The sequence below is a fragment of the Zea mays genome, chromosome 2 (genome assembly GCF_902167145.1).
Source record: "Zea mays cultivar B73 chromosome 2, Zm-B73-REFERENCE-NAM-5.0, whole genome shotgun sequence".
Classification (NCBI taxonomy): domain Eukaryota; kingdom Viridiplantae; phylum Streptophyta; class Magnoliopsida; order Poales; family Poaceae; genus Zea; species Zea mays.
This window is the reverse complement of record NC_050097.1, coordinates 68,984,441-68,999,582: the sequence shown is the minus strand read 5'-3', so window position 1 is coordinate 68,999,582 and position 15,142 is coordinate 68,984,441. Positions and strand designations below refer to the sequence as shown.

General features: G+C 46.4%; 1 protein-coding gene across 2 annotated transcripts; it reads left to right on the top strand.

Annotated features, from left to right (window-relative positions):
- Positions 1 to 3,184: 3,184 nt before the first annotated feature.
- Positions 3,185 to 7,803, top strand: LOC100383215 (Glycerophosphodiester phosphodiesterase GDPD2). 2 transcript variants are annotated; one of them, NM_001175877.1, is given in 7 exon segments: positions 3,251 to 3,890; positions 4,478 to 4,537; positions 4,640 to 4,720; positions 6,597 to 6,797; positions 6,892 to 6,987; positions 7,062 to 7,261; positions 7,397 to 7,779. In NM_001175877.1, coding segments are annotated over 7 exon segments (1,254 nt in total). In that variant the 5' UTR covers positions 3,251 to 3,533; the 3' UTR covers positions 7,656 to 7,779.
- Positions 7,804 to 15,142: the final 7,339 nt, after the last annotated feature.

Sequence of the window (15,142 nt, the reverse complement as noted above, 5' to 3'; positions counted from 1 at the left end):
AGCTTCCCTCCCCTCTCCCTCTCTCTCTTCCCCTCCCCCTCCCATTCTTCTTCCCCCGCGCGGCCTCTCTGCGCGCCCCCCTGGCGGCCCCCGCGCGGCCCTTGCACGCCCCCCGACGGCTCCCCGCGGCCCCCCTGCGCGCCCCCGGCGGCTTTCCGCGGCGCCCCCACGCGGCCTCTCGGTTGCTCCCCGCGGCCCCCCCGTGCGGCCCCCCGCGCGGCGGCCCCTGGCAGCTCCTCGCGCGCGCCCCCGCGCGGCCCGGCGGCTCGCCCGGCCTCGCGCCCTCCCACCCGGCCTCGTGCCCCTGCGCGCCCTCGCGTGCCCCGGCGGCTCGCCCTACGCGTCCGTGCCCGGTGGCCGCGTGCCCTGGCAGTCCCTGTGCATGCCACGGCGTGGCCTTGCGTGCACCGGCGCGCGCAGCGCGTTCCCGTACGTGCAGCCCCAGCGCGCGCGGCGATCGAACCTCGGTTTAATTAGTTTTTAAATTTAGTTTAATGAGCGTGTTGCGTCGCACGCTTCGTCGCGCGACGAATGTGTTTAATTTCAGATTCTATTAATGTGCTGCATCGCGCGCTTCGTCGCCCGACGATCCATTTTAATTTCAGGATTGTTTAATGTATGACGTCGCACGTCCAGTCACGCGACATTCCATTCTAAATTCATTTTGGATGACGTATGGCGTCGTGCGCTTCGTCGCGCGACGCCTAACGTCTCTTTATAATTATTCAAGTGTCTCGTTGCGATCTCCGTCGCGCGACGAGTCGTTCATTTCTTAATTGACGAGTCTCGCTGCGTGACCATTTTCTTTAATTCACCTTTATCTGCTTATAATCGTTAAACGTGGAACATGACTTTACCTTATGCTAAACACAATGGCCAAATTAATACCATTCTGTTTAGACGAGTATTTTAATTTATAATCATGTAACGTGATCACTCTTCGACCGTAGCCTCGACCGTTACTTTCTCTTTCTCGCTTAGTCGAAAGTGCGAGCCCTGCGTCGAACGTCTGTTTATTTATTGCATTCCATTGTATGGCGTACTGTTCTTTTGTATTAAATGTGTGGAATGTATGTTTAAACTCGTATAGATAACGGTCAGTTGGCGGAGTCCGAAGGAGTTGCAGGTGAAGATCCTAAGCAGCAATCGGTTGGTGAAGGCAAGTGGCCCTTGACCCATCTATGTCCTACTAATTCTTATAATTCACTTCCCGCATTTACACATTTATACCTAAGGATTGACTAGCTTTTGTCTATCTTGTCCTTGTTTACCTATTCTGGTTGGGTTATTTCAGTTTAGCTTTATGCTAACGCTTCACATTAATCAATGAACATGATGAGATATCTATGATACGTTGTTTTCCCTTTTGATTATGATGATGGTACTTGTGGACCTTAAGGGGACTCGAGCTGTTTCTCGAGTGCCTTTCCGTAAGGACCTGTTCGTTGGATGACCGCTCAGGAAAAACAGTGCAACCATGAGGGTGGAGTGGGACGCCCTTAGCTGAGTAATTAGAGGAGCTGGGGTGTAGTTCGCTTCGCCGTCGTGCCGTTAATGGGGCTCGGTGTATGCGGCTCGCTCTGCCAAGGTTGGTTCGCCCCTTAGGGAGGAGTTCGGTGCATTTAGGAAACCTAACGGGTGGCTACAACCCCATGGAATCTTTGTAAAGTCTACATAGTGAGACCCTGCCTATTCACCTTGGTAGTGTTTAAGGGTTTCATCGGCCCGAGGCAAGAGGTAATCACGACTTGTGGGTAAAGTGCGCAACTTCTGCAGAGTGTTATGAAATTGATATATCAGCCGTGCTCGCGGTTATGAGCGGCCAAGGGAGCTCCATTGATTAGAGATACTGGATCAGAGATGTTTGGTTTACAGGTGGTGACGAGGATGATGGTTATGATTATGCCTATGGTAATGGTAAGTGGTATTCTTTCCATTTGGAAAGGGTACATATGGGTTAATAACTTGGGTTAATGCTAAAACCTGGCTTTCTACTAGTAAATAATAACCTGACCAACTAAAAGCAACTGCTTGACTTAACTCCACATAAAGCTAGTCCACTACAGCCAAACAGGACATTTTGCTGAGTATGTTGATGTGTACTCACTCTTGCTTTACACACCAAACCCTCCAGGTTGTCAGCGTTGCAACCACTGCTCAGGTGAAGATGAAGTCGTGGGAGAGGACTTCTAAGAGTTCCAAGAGTACGATGAGTTCTAGGCGTGGGTTAGCGGCAAACCCCCACTCGGCTGCCTGTGTAGGCCGTGTGTATCTACGTTTTTTTCCGCACTTTGATTATTGTTAAAGACTATGTGGATGTTTCGGATATCATGATGTAATCGACTATTATACCCTCTTTTATGTCATTATTTAAGCACTGTGTGATGATGTCTAGTTATGTAATTGCTGTGTACGTGAATTGCTGATCCTGGTATGTACATGGTTCGCATTCGGTTTGCCGCTGTGTACATGGTTCGCATTCGGTTCGAATTCCAAGAGATCCGGACGTGAATGTCTAGTTGGGTCGGGCAAGAGTAACAGTGTTCACATACTGCCTCCATCAGACACTAGTCCTATTCCCGCGGGCGTGCCAAATCTTCCGTCCAGTTCCAGCTGGCAGAATACGCGTCGACAGTCGACCGAACGGAGAAGTACCTGCTCCGAAGAGTACCTCCTGGGTTGTCACTTGTCCTGGGTTGTGTTCTGATGCGTGCGTAGGTGTACGTGTACCTTGGCGCGTCAACTGCCGGACGTCCCGTGCCCCGACAGCAGTCACCATCGCATCGATGCGCAGATGAGAAGGAGAGAGATGGTGCTAATAGCTACCAGTATCCAATTCCGCATCGTTCTAGAACACCTGAAAAGAAAAGAAGTGAAATCCCCTGGCGCTGGCGGCCAGGAGCCCAGGAGGGTGGGGACGTACTACGGAAGAAGGTTCCCGATGCATCTTGTTGTCTTCTCCTTTTGCGAGCCCAAGAAGAAAATGAAGCTGCTCAAGTGCTGTCGCGACGCGACGCGACGCGCGCGCTTCAACCCGGCGGCAGCGGCAATGCTGGACCTGGGCGTTGGAACCGCATGGAAATCGAGATGGATATGCCGCGGCATAAACCCGGACGCCGGCGAATATTCCCTCCCTCTAGGCGGCCGAACTCTATTCCCGGTCCGAGATGCCCATGCTCCGCTCCGCTGCCAGTCCGTCCCAACCTAATTAACCTGCCCATGTCTTCGTCGTGCTCCTCGTGCTGTACCTGCTCCGAAGAGTACCTCCCGTGTGTATAAATAGCCAGCTGTCCTCGCTCGGCGCCTCCACAAATTAGCAAAGCCGCGCGCATTACATTACATTACATACAAACATACACAGTTTGGCCGTTAATTAGCCAGCGCTGACAAATTAACCCTCGTCTTCGTCGCCTGACCCGCCGCCGACCGCCGTACGTGACCACCAACCAGGCTATAGAGCTACCTCCAGCCGCCGGCCCGCGCGTCGTCCGCCGCGGTGTACGTACGTCTGCCGCGGAGCCACGCGCGCGGACATGGCTCAGCTGAAGGCCGCGCGCGCCACCGACGTCCCGCCCGCCATGCCGGACCCGGACCCGGACGTCGTCGCCGCCGACCTCGGCGCGTGCGTACGGCACGGGCGCGTTGACGGTTTGGCAGCAGGAAGCGGCAGGGCGGAGGCGACGGCGACGGCGACGACCACCGCGGCGGCGGCCGATCAGGGACGACGACGGCCGCCGCTGGTGGTGGTAGGGCACCGCGGCAAGGGGATGAACGCGCTGGCGTCGCCAGACCCGCGGCTGCGCGGCGACATCAGGGAGAACACCCTCCGCGCCTTCAACGCCGCCGCCGCCAGCCACCCCGCCGTCGCCTACGTCGAGTTCGACGTCCAGGTAAACCATGGTCTCTCCTTTTTTTTTTTATTTGCCACCAAAATCAATCAGTGCATTAGAAATTTGAGAATGCCGGCATGCGCCACCTCTGTCTCTGTGCGTGGCGTCGGCGTTTCTCAGCGCTGTCCACTGGGCCGTGTACTAGGCCCAGTTAGGAAAAAGGTGGACCGGGGGGCCGCAGTAGGGGAGCTGGGGAGGGGCAGGCAAGCAGCAGCGTCCTGCCTGCTGCGTCCAGAAACATCAGGAGGACGGTGGTTTCCTCTCCTCCGTTCTAGAGAACCGAACCTCCATTCTAGATCCCTCGCACAACGAACCTTCCCTTGTCGGTGCGCATGAGAACCTGTGTGTCCGAGCCCTAGACGCAGAGTTTGGTTTGTCGCCTTGGAGGAGCTGACTCGTCCGTCACCAGGTGATTCCATACGCCAAACGCATGACCGATCGATCAAGTTGGAATAAAATAAACGCATGCCGGCTGCGCTGATTGCGTACGCGGCAACTCCCTGCGATTAAGCCCTCCTTATCTCACTCAGTCTTTGCAACTCAGCGAGCGAGCAAGCAAGCGCTAACCATGGCCATGAATCTTGCAGGTGACCAGGGACGGCTGCCCTGTCATCTTCCATGACAACTTCATCTACACGCAACAAGACGTAATTAAGTTTTATCCGCTGCTCTGTTCTCAATTTGTCCAAACCACAGTTTTTAGCATCTCGTCGTCGGTCGTCATGCTCAAATAGTATAATTTCATTCAGGGCCAAGTCTCAGCGAAGCGTGTTACCGAGCTGAACCTGGACGAGTTCCTGTCCTACGGGCCGCAAAGAGACCAGGGGAAGGTACGTACGCTCGCTCAACAATCACGGCGCCGCGTTGCCGCCACTTCCATCAACATTCCAGCTTCCCAGTATCTTCTTTTTTTATGTATTGTTTGGTCTTTTGCCTGCACATGATTTCCGCTGATTCGTTTAGGCTTACGATAGAATACTGAAAAATATATTTTATACGATGGATTTCACATAAACATAAAATTCTAATAAAGTATACTAGATATATTCATTAAAGACATGTGTACAACAATAGCATTCGAACGGCCGATGAAAACACACCAGACTTTCTCATATTAGCTTTTGAGCTAATGAGCTCCTTTTGCATTGGCGATGAATAGGATCATAAGCGACATATAAGGAGGATTTTCACGGACGATATAGTGCTAGTTAATAAAAATAGAAAACTAGAGTTGTAACGAGAGACTCTAGAGTCTAAAGATTAGAGTCGAAAGATTTATAGACTCGGTAGAATAAAAATCGAATATGTTACATGTATTTTGGCACTACTACACATTCATGAGCATGAGATATTAGTTTATATTAGTTCAGAATGTCAAGTAGTGTGCTAAAAAGGAATACCTTTGTATTTAGCATCGATGCCACAAGGACATGAGGATATTGATGAAGATGATAGCTATAGAATTAAAGCAGGTAGAATAAAGTGGCATCAAGCATCTTATGTTATATATGACAAGAAAATACCATAAAAGCTAAAAGATATGTTTTATAAGACGGCGATTAGTCATGTTACGTTGTATGGAGTGTAATGTTAATCTAAAAATAACATATTTAACAAACAAGTGTTTTACAAATGTACATGTGACGTTGAAGAGATCAAGTCTAGAGCGATAACATATACGATAGGCTAGAGGTAACATCAATTTAAGAAGAGCTTGTCTAAAGCTGCTTTAGATGGTTTGGATATCTTCGACGGAGACATTTAGAGACACCGTTGTGTGACGCGTTCCTGACAAATCGGGCCTCAGAGAAAGACTTCAAATAGGGGCCCTTATTTTTAATATATATATATATATATATATATATATATATATATATATATATATATATATATATATATATATATATATATATGTTGTTAATAAATAATCAAACATGTATAAAAATGTTTATCTCAAGTAAAAAAGTACATAATATATGGTCACCTTAAAATTTTCTTCTAACAATGTCTCGAGGTAAAGTCATTGATGATGACATGCGTCAATATCAATTATATCCACTAATATCTTTTCGATACATAAAGTAGCTAAATTATTTAGTCTGCGACATTTTAGACCTTAAATAATTCTTCATCAACTTCAACTTTGAAAAGCTCCTTTCATGTGATACAACGATCACATGCACAATCACATATCACGCTTCGTAGACTCGTTTGAAGTAATCTGCTAATAGATGACGCCACGTGACAGCCGTTAGATGACGGGAGATGAGACACATGAATCGTTGTGTCGGCTAAGAACTCTGAACCAGTTATTCATCGTAAAGATCACGTGAGTTGAAACTAAATATTGAATATGTATAGTACGCTGGTCTAGTGGAGGTGGGGGTGTGGTGGTGTGGGGGGAGGGGGGGGTTCTATGGAACCGGGAGCCTGAGGCGGCTGCACCTGCACCCGTCGCCCCCTCTAGAAACGACATGTGTGTGTTAGGATCAAGAATGATAATAAAATAAAATGTATTTGAAGTTTTGACGTTAGAAGAGACAGTAAAAATAAAAAAAATTAAAAAATGTATTCAAATGGAAAACAGCTATTCATGTAGTTTATATTGAATTTTAACTCTAGACTATCCTAATCTACTTAAGATTAAAAGATCGTGTCGTTGTTATTTTATTGTTGTTATTGTTTGTCCTTTTGCCGGATTCTCAGGCCGGCAAGCCACTTCTCCGGAAACTCAAGGACGGGAGGATCCTCAAGTGGGACGTGCAGTCCGAGGACGCGCTCTGCACGCTCCGTGAGGTCTTCGAGGGCGTCCACCGGCGTGTCGGCTTCAACGTGGAGCTCAAGTTCGATGACGACCTCTTCTACACGGAGGAGAGGCTTACCTGCATCCTAAAATCCGTTCTCAAGGCATGTGGTGTGGCGAGGCCAAAGAGCCCCGAGCAGATTCCTTGTGTAACATTTCGGAAGACGCCTACTGATTGCCCTGTCGTTCCGTGTTCAGGTTGTCTTCGAGCACGCCAACGACAGGCCCATCATCTTCTCCAGCTTCCAACCCGATGCCGCGCAGCTCATCCGCAAGCTGCAAGACAAATACCCTGTAAGTGTCACTGCCACCACCACCGAGCACACAATCAACATTCAACACTGGCTGATTAACCCTGCTACGAACAGGTGCTCTTCCTGACCAACGGAGGGACGCAGGTGTACGCCGACCCGCGTCGGAACTCGCTGGAGGAGGCCGTCAAGCTGTGCGTCGCCGGCGGGCTGCAGGGGATCGTGTCGGAGGTCCGGGCGATACTCAGGCAGCCGTCGGCGGTGGCCAAGATCAAGGAGGCCAACAAACTGTCGCTGATGACCTACGGTCAGCTCAAGTGAGTCATCGATCAGTCATCAGTGTTCTCTTCACTATTTGTCCACAGCCTGCAACGCCGGCCGCCGGCGGATAGGAAGTACTTCATAGGAACTGAGGGTGCTCTTTGTTTGCGCCTTGTGTCTCGGTCTCGCAGCAACGTGGCGGAGGTGGTGTACGTGCAGCACCTGATGGGGGTGGACGGCGTCATCGTCGACCTGGTGCAGGAGATCGCGGAGGCCGTGTCGGCGTTCACGGTCGTTACGGCCGTGCAGGCGTCGGGCTCCCAGGACGGCGGCGGCATCGTGGTCGGCGAGAGGATGGAGACGGCTGCCGTGGCGGTGGCAGGGACGCCGAGCTTCTCGCCGCGGGAGGTGTCCTTCCTCCTGAGGCTCATTCCCGAGCTAGTGCAATAGCGCGTTCTTGCTGCTTTGCTGGTGGAATCTCGCGACGAGATCCTCTGTATCCGTAGAGTTAGGTCACTAACGTGTGAATCCGGCCTTTTTGTTTGTCAACTGAAATCGAAAAAGGTTATGGGTTACATTCGTAGAGACTACCAGCACAGCGATTACGATTTCCATTTCTGCTTGCTCGAGTATAGAGTACAAAACATAAAAATTAAGTAGGTGTGAATATAAATTTGAGCTAACAACCTTGATTAAATTTTTTTATCATTTAAATGTGAAGGAGCGCGATGAGGTAAAATTATTGAAACTGGTTTTTTATATTAAAAAAATTGCTATTTTAACACTCTCAATTTTAACTCTTTGTTATTATATCATTACATGCCTATGATTTGAGAGATTATATATACCGATGGTTTGTGGATTTGAGAGATTATATATACCGATGGTTTGTGTGCCTAATGACAAATTAGCGAAGCCCACCATATGATGATAGCAAAACTGCAAATGGCTCGTGAAATCACTGGTCCTCTCTCCGTAGTATTAGTATTTGATTATTTTTTTTTTAGATTTTTTATGGCAGGTCTTCCAACTAAATCTCCAGTCCGTTAATCACCTCTTATGTATTGGCTAGGACCGAGCCGAGAACAGGAGCCATTAAAAAAATGCTCCATCCGTTCTAAAATATAGTTCTTGTATCATTTTTTCGTCCACATTCGATCAAATAATAATAACTATGAACATACATACAAACTATATCCATAGACTAATTAACAAATGTATGTTTAGTCTAAAATGAATTATATTTTAGGACGGAGGGGTTTTTAAAATTGGACCTGCCAACCATGGTTTGAATCACATTTATATATAATTTTAGCTTTTGATCATATAAATGTGGGGAAACATGGTATCGACTGAAACCATGAAAACCGATACTTTATATATGTAGAGAAGAGATAGAGATAGAGAGAGGCTATTACCTGTAATACCCGTGTACATACATGAATTAGAAGCCACGTAACTTGAAATCAGCGGTCCTCTCTCCGTAGTATTAGTATTTGATTATTTTTCAGATTTTTTATGGCAAGTCTTCCAACTAAATACCGTACTGGACAGGACCAAGTCAGAAAAATTTGAGGCCTTGAACAAATATAAAAATTGGATCTACCTCTGAATAGAAAAATACAACTATAGTAATGCATATTTTGGAGTATTATTGCATTGCAATGGGATAATTTAAAAACATACATATTGTTGAATTCTTCATTTAAACATCATTCTTTTAGTGTTCCTTGAAATGAACTCTTCAATTATATATGTATATTCAATCTTCTTTAAAAGTGCACTTTCAAATGCAATTATGACCAAATCAGTAAGTTTTTGTTGTGTCATTGTATAACGCAAATAAGACTTCAATAACTTCAATTACATTCTGTTGATGCAACAATCATTGGAATGGTCAATAAACTCTATATGCAATACTTGCATATGGCAAAGAATCTTGCCTCCTTATAAACTTCAAAACTTCAGCAGATCCCTCATTTTCTTTTGGCGTGAAATCTTGAAGAAACTTCTATTCCATATACAACTCATTGGCATCAATATTAGACTTCCCATCTTTCTTAAGGACGACTTCTAGATTATCACAAGAAGATTTTAAACTCTTATTGTCTAATGATTGAAATGCTTCTGAAGTAAATACATATCCAATTTATTTTTGAAAACCTTTATATTTTTCGAACCTTCTTATGAGTGAAGAAATTGTTTGTTCAACAACAGTTATAAAATTGTTAATTCTAATACTTCTTATATAGATTGTGTGCTAGTATCTGTATCATTTGGGTTGTCAGAAAAACCTCTTTCTTTTAATTTCTCATGTTTTGTGAAATGTTGCATCAATGTTTATATCAAGTGCAATCTCTTTGGTTGCCTCCAATCTTGTGGAAAACATGTTTTCATATACTCCTTGAAGAAAGAAACCAATTCTTGCACTTTCTCAAGAGCAACATCAATAAGAACATCCTTTGCTTGCAAATGTTTGCTTACTAAGTTAATAGCATAAATACCTCGTACCAAGTGACATTTTGCACTATGAATGTATAATCTTTCAGATCATTATTTGTCAATCTGCTACCTTCACTACTTGTTTTTGGATAGTTATCACTATCTGCTACATGAAATTGAAGAAAAAAATATGTTACAGTTGCAAATGCCTAAGGACTTACAAGATTGGGCAAAAATAACAATATTACACATCTGAAGTAGAGCCTCTCGAATATCCGCCCATTGAAATCTGATAGCTTTAACACTTTCAATATGAATCTCCCGTCGTGTGGTTGACACTTGTCAGTGTTTGCTACCAGCAACACACTACAGGATGGATCACGTAGTGCTTTTGTGTGGTTGGCGAGATCGACTGTATCTCGATGGTTCATGCTTAACACGACAAAAGACAAATTTATATAGGTTTGGGTCGTTGGAATGCTTAATACCCTATGCCCTATGTGCTATGTGGATGATCTTATTCTAAGTTCAAGATTACAGTCTCTAAGCAGTAAGTGAAAGTTCCCTATGCCCGGGAACAGGATCGGGATGTCTCCTAGAGGGGGGTGAATAGGCGAATAATAATTATCACTTTAAAACTGAAAATTCTTACTCTACCCGAAGGCTGGATCGCAGTGGAATGAAAGACCCTTCGAGTAGGTTGTAGCGAATTGAAGTTCCTGTCTTAAAATACCCTGCACTTTGAAGACAGCTTGTACCACATATAAAAATAGAAGTGCAAGTATAAACAACAAATAAGACAGAGAAACAACACACAGCACAGAGCAGAGCACACAGACACAGGGATTTATTCCAAGGTTCGGCCAAGCCTGAAATGCTTGCCTAGTCCTCGTTGGAGTTAGCCACACCTTGGCTTGGAGTCTATTTCAACTCCTTCCTCCGTTTACTCAGATCTGTCAGTGCGATAGATAGAGCCTTCCACCATGTTGATATCAGTTACAACGATGCAGTGGCTGCTTACAATCTTCTCGACAGCACTCCCACAGAGTAACAATGCGCTCAAGATTTTTGCTCTAGCTCTCAGCAGCACTTCCCTTCTCTCTAAAGGCTTATAACTTCGCCTCTACACAAACTAGAGAGATACACAAGAGAGGGAGAGAAAGAATTGATCAAAATGATGTATGGACTTGTTGGCTGCACTTGTGTTCTTGTTGGAGGCGCCTAGGGTCCCTTTTATAGCCCCAAGACAGCAGGGAGCCGATGGAGATTAACATGGAAGGTTATCCTTGCCTTCTGTTGAGTGGCGCACCGGACAGTCCGGTGCGCCATCGGACAGCTACAGTAGCATGCTCGGTGCACGATCTCGTTCCATATCAGCGCATCCGATGTTTGGAGCAGTCCACGTCTCGCGTGAAGATTACGTGGTCGACCGTTGGCGCTGGCGACCGTTGGTTTACCGGACAGTCCGGTGCGCCACCGAACAGTCCGGTGAATTATAGTCACGTCGCCTTTCTTCATTTCCAAGAGCGACGAGTTCGTCGCGGATGACTCACCGTGGACCAGCCTGCCGCCACGTGTCCAGAGAGAGTGATATACTCCAAGCCATCAACAGTGAGCCCGGAACTCCGGGGGAAGCTGCCGGACCCCTGGATATACAGTCCGGACCTCCAAGATTGGTCCAGGATCCCCACGTGTACGGACTGGACCCCTGGATATATAGTTCGGACCTCCAAGATTGGTCCAGGATCCCCACGTGCACGGACCGGACCCCTGGAATGGCATCCGACCCCCCCCCCTCGTATGGGGTCTGGGCCGCCCATAGTAGGGTCCCAGGTTTCCAGGACAGAACACACCCGGACCTTAATCAAGGCCCAGTGGGGGGTTCGGTGCCGACACGTGTCCAAACCTAGTTTGGTGGGTTCCGGACCTGTGGGTGCACCACCGGACAGTCCGGTGTGCCAGGCCGAGCTGAACTTTACTGCATACAACCAAGTCTTTTCCACTCTTTTATCATTCTTTTGTTAGTTGTGCCTTGAGTTGCACTTCTCTCTTTATTTTTCCCAAAAGAACTTAATCAAACGTGTTGGACATTTAAACCATTAAGTCAACTTGACATATCTGAGCTCCAACTCCCTTGTTCACTTCTCGAGCTTGATCTTGAGCCTTATGACTTACACCACATAACTATAGATGTTACCTCATTGGTTGTAAGTCATGTCCTTATGTAGTGATCCTTGATGCACCATAACTCTTCTTAACTCGATCAACCTTGACTTTGCAAGTCTTCTTCTTCACCCTTGGCTTTGGGTTCCTGGTCTCCTTGATCTTCTCTCATGCACTCGGTACCTCGAAGCTCTTCTTGCCTCCATCCTTGGCTTGATCGGTTGTCTCTAAGTTACGCACACTGAGTCTCACTTAAGCAGTGTTCATTATCTATAGATAATCCAGTCTTTGGACCATCGCACTTGTTCACTTGCGTTGAACCATGTTAGCTTTGCATTAAGCACCTGTTCAACACTTAGCACACTTGTTAGTCCTTTAATTGGGTTGTCATCCAAACACCAAAACCCACAAGAGAGCTTTCAATCTCCCCCTTTTTGGTGATTGATGGCAACACAATTAAAGCTTACACAAGAATAAGATTTAAAGCACAAATTTTGAATTCTAAGTTTATAGAATGCTCCCCCTAAATATGTGCTTACATTAAAATCTTAACTTTGGCCTTATATGCCAAATTGCACATACTTAGGCTAATTCGAAACATGACTACACCTTAGCACCCATGGGCCACTGAGGAATTCGTAATGGCTGCAACAATCCGTTCTGATGCTCCGCCTTGATCCTCTGACAACTATCACATATAGCCACATGCTCTGCAATCTCCCTTTTCATTCCGTACCACCAAAACTTCTTCTTCAGATCCTGATACATTTTCTCACTTCTAGGGTGTATGGAATAAGTTGTCGCATGAGCTTCCTTGAGGATCAACTCCCGAATAGACTAGACATTGGGAACACACAAGCGGTCTTTGAACCATACCACACCTTCTCCATCCTCTCGAAAATCTTTGTCTCTTCCTTCTAGAATCAATTGCTGGATTTCATTGATCTTCTCATCATTCTTCTGTGCTTCTTTGATTTCCCGCTCTAAAGTGGGCTCTAACTCAACTTTCACTCCTCGCATGCTGTTTAGAAATCCGAGGCTCAACCTGTCAAACTCTTTGGCCAACTCATAGGGCATCGGATGAGCGACCATCATGTTGACTTGACTTTTCCTGCTCAAAGCATCCGCCACTACGTTCGCTTTGCCTGGATGGTAATGAATCTCCAATTCATAGTCTTTGATCAATTCTAACCATCTTCATTGTCTCATATTCAGCTCCGACTGAGTGAATATGTACTTCAGACTCTTGTGGTCTGTGTAAACATCACTTTTCTGCCCATACAGATAGTGCCTCTATGTCTTCAGTGCATGAACCACTGCTGCCAACTCTAGGTCATGGATTGGATAATTCTTCTCATGAATCTTCAACTGTCGGGACGAGTAGGACACAACTCTTCCCTCTTGCATCAATACACATCCCAAGCCAGTGTAACAAGCGTCGCAATACACTGAGAAGGGCTTGTGCACATCAGGCAAGACTAAGACATGCGCTATAGTCAACTTCTCTTTCAGCGCTTCAAAGGCTTCTTGGCACTTTTGAGTCCTCTTGAACTCCACTTTGTTGGCTAGCAAAGCTGTCATCGGTTTCGCAATCTTCAAAAATCCTTCAATGAATCGCCGATAATATCTGGCCATTCCAATGAAGCTCTTGATTCCTCGGGCATCTGTTGGCGCTTTCCAGTTTAGAATATCTGCCACTTTCTTCGGATCCACAGCTGTCACACCCGGTTTTAGAAGGCAAACCGAATGTGAACCATGTACGTGCCAGGATCAGTTATTCACGTACACAGCAGTTACATAACATGGACATCATCACACAGTGCTCAAAATAGTATTAAGAAGGGAAATAGTCAATTACATCATACGTCTGAGACGTCCATATAGTCCTTACAATAAATCAAAGTGCGGAAAAGAAACGTAGATAAACGCGGCCTTCACAGGCAGTCGACTGGGGGTTGCCGCTAACCCACGCCTAGAACTCGTCGTAGTCTTCGAACTCCTGGAAGGTCTCCTTCCATAGCTTCATCTTCTCCTGAGCAGTGGTTGCAATGCTGACAACCTGGGGATGGGGTGGGGGGGTTGGTGTGTAGAGCAAGGGTGAGTACACATCAACATACTCAGCAAGTATCCTGTTTGGCTGTAGTGGACTAGCTTTATGTGGGGATAAGTCAAGCAGTTGCTTTTAGTTGGTCAAATTATTATTTACTAATAGAAAGCCAGGTTTTAGCATTAACCCAAGTTATTAGTCTGATGTACCCTCTCCAAACGGAAAGAGTACCACTTACCAGTACCATAGTCATAACCAAAACCATCGATCTCATAACCACCTGTACCATAATGTCTCTGATCAAGTACCACTAATCACTGGAGCTCCCTTGGCCGCTCATAACCGCGAGCACGGCTGATATATCAGTTTTCAAACACTCTGCAGAGGTTGTGCACTTTACCCACAAGCCGTGATTCCCTTTCTGCCCGGAGATCATGACTCTCCATTGATCACTACCAAGGTGACCCAGCAGGGCATCACTACGTAGCCTTTACAAAGATTCCCCGGGGCTGTAGCCACCTGCACCGCACTCCTCCCCAAGGGGCGAACCCAAACTTGGCAGAGCGAGCCGCATACACCGAGCCCCATTGACGGCACGACGGCTAAGTGATCTACACCCCGGATCCTCTAATTATTCAGCTAAGGGCATCCCATTCCACCCTCATGGTTGCACTGTTTTCCCGGACGGTCATCCATAGAACAGGTCCTTACGGAGAGGCACTCGAGAAACCGCTCGAGCCCCCTTAAGGCAACAAGTACAACATCATAATAAGAGAAAGGAAAACAGCGTATCATAGATAATCTCATCATGTTCATTGATTAGAGTTTGAGCAATAGCATAAAGCTAAACAATAATAATCCAACCCGAATAGGTAAACAAGGATATGGATAATCAAAGCTAGTCAATCCTTAGGCATAAATGTGTAAAGCGGGAGGTGAATTAAAGAATGAATAAGACAGAGATAGGTCAAGGGACACTTGCCTCCACCAACCGACTGCTGCTCAAGGGCTTCTCCTGCGAGTTCCTCGGGCTCTTCAACCGGATCGTTCTCCATGCGATTGCAAGCATACATACATTCATCCATTCAAATTAGGAAACAAACAGTACACCATACAAGGGAACAAATAAAGTGAACATGCATAGAATATCACATACGATAATGAACTCACCATGGTTAGAAAGAAATGGGAAAAGGTCTCGCGAGAGTTAAAGCTTATGCCCGAGACGCACTACGGGTAAACGAATAACTAAACGCTACGTGCTCTAGTTCCAATTGGTTCTAAC

What these genes read in the sequence shown, in the direction of transcription:
- LOC100383215 (XM_020547885.3), top strand. Translation starts at nt 3,534, where the DNA reads ATGGCTCAGCTGAAGGCCGCGCGCGCCACCGACGTCCCGCCCGCCATG. An exon ending in ACGTCGAGTTCGACGTCCAG is followed by an intron (nt 3,891 to 6,596) that starts GTAAACCATGGT and finishes CCGGATTCTCAG; the next exon opens with GCCGGCAAGCCACTTCTCCG. An exon ending in AGCTGCAAGACAAATACCCT is followed by an intron (nt 6,988 to 7,061) that starts GTAAGTGTCACT and finishes TGCTACGAACAG; the next exon opens with GTGCTCTTCCTGACCAACGG.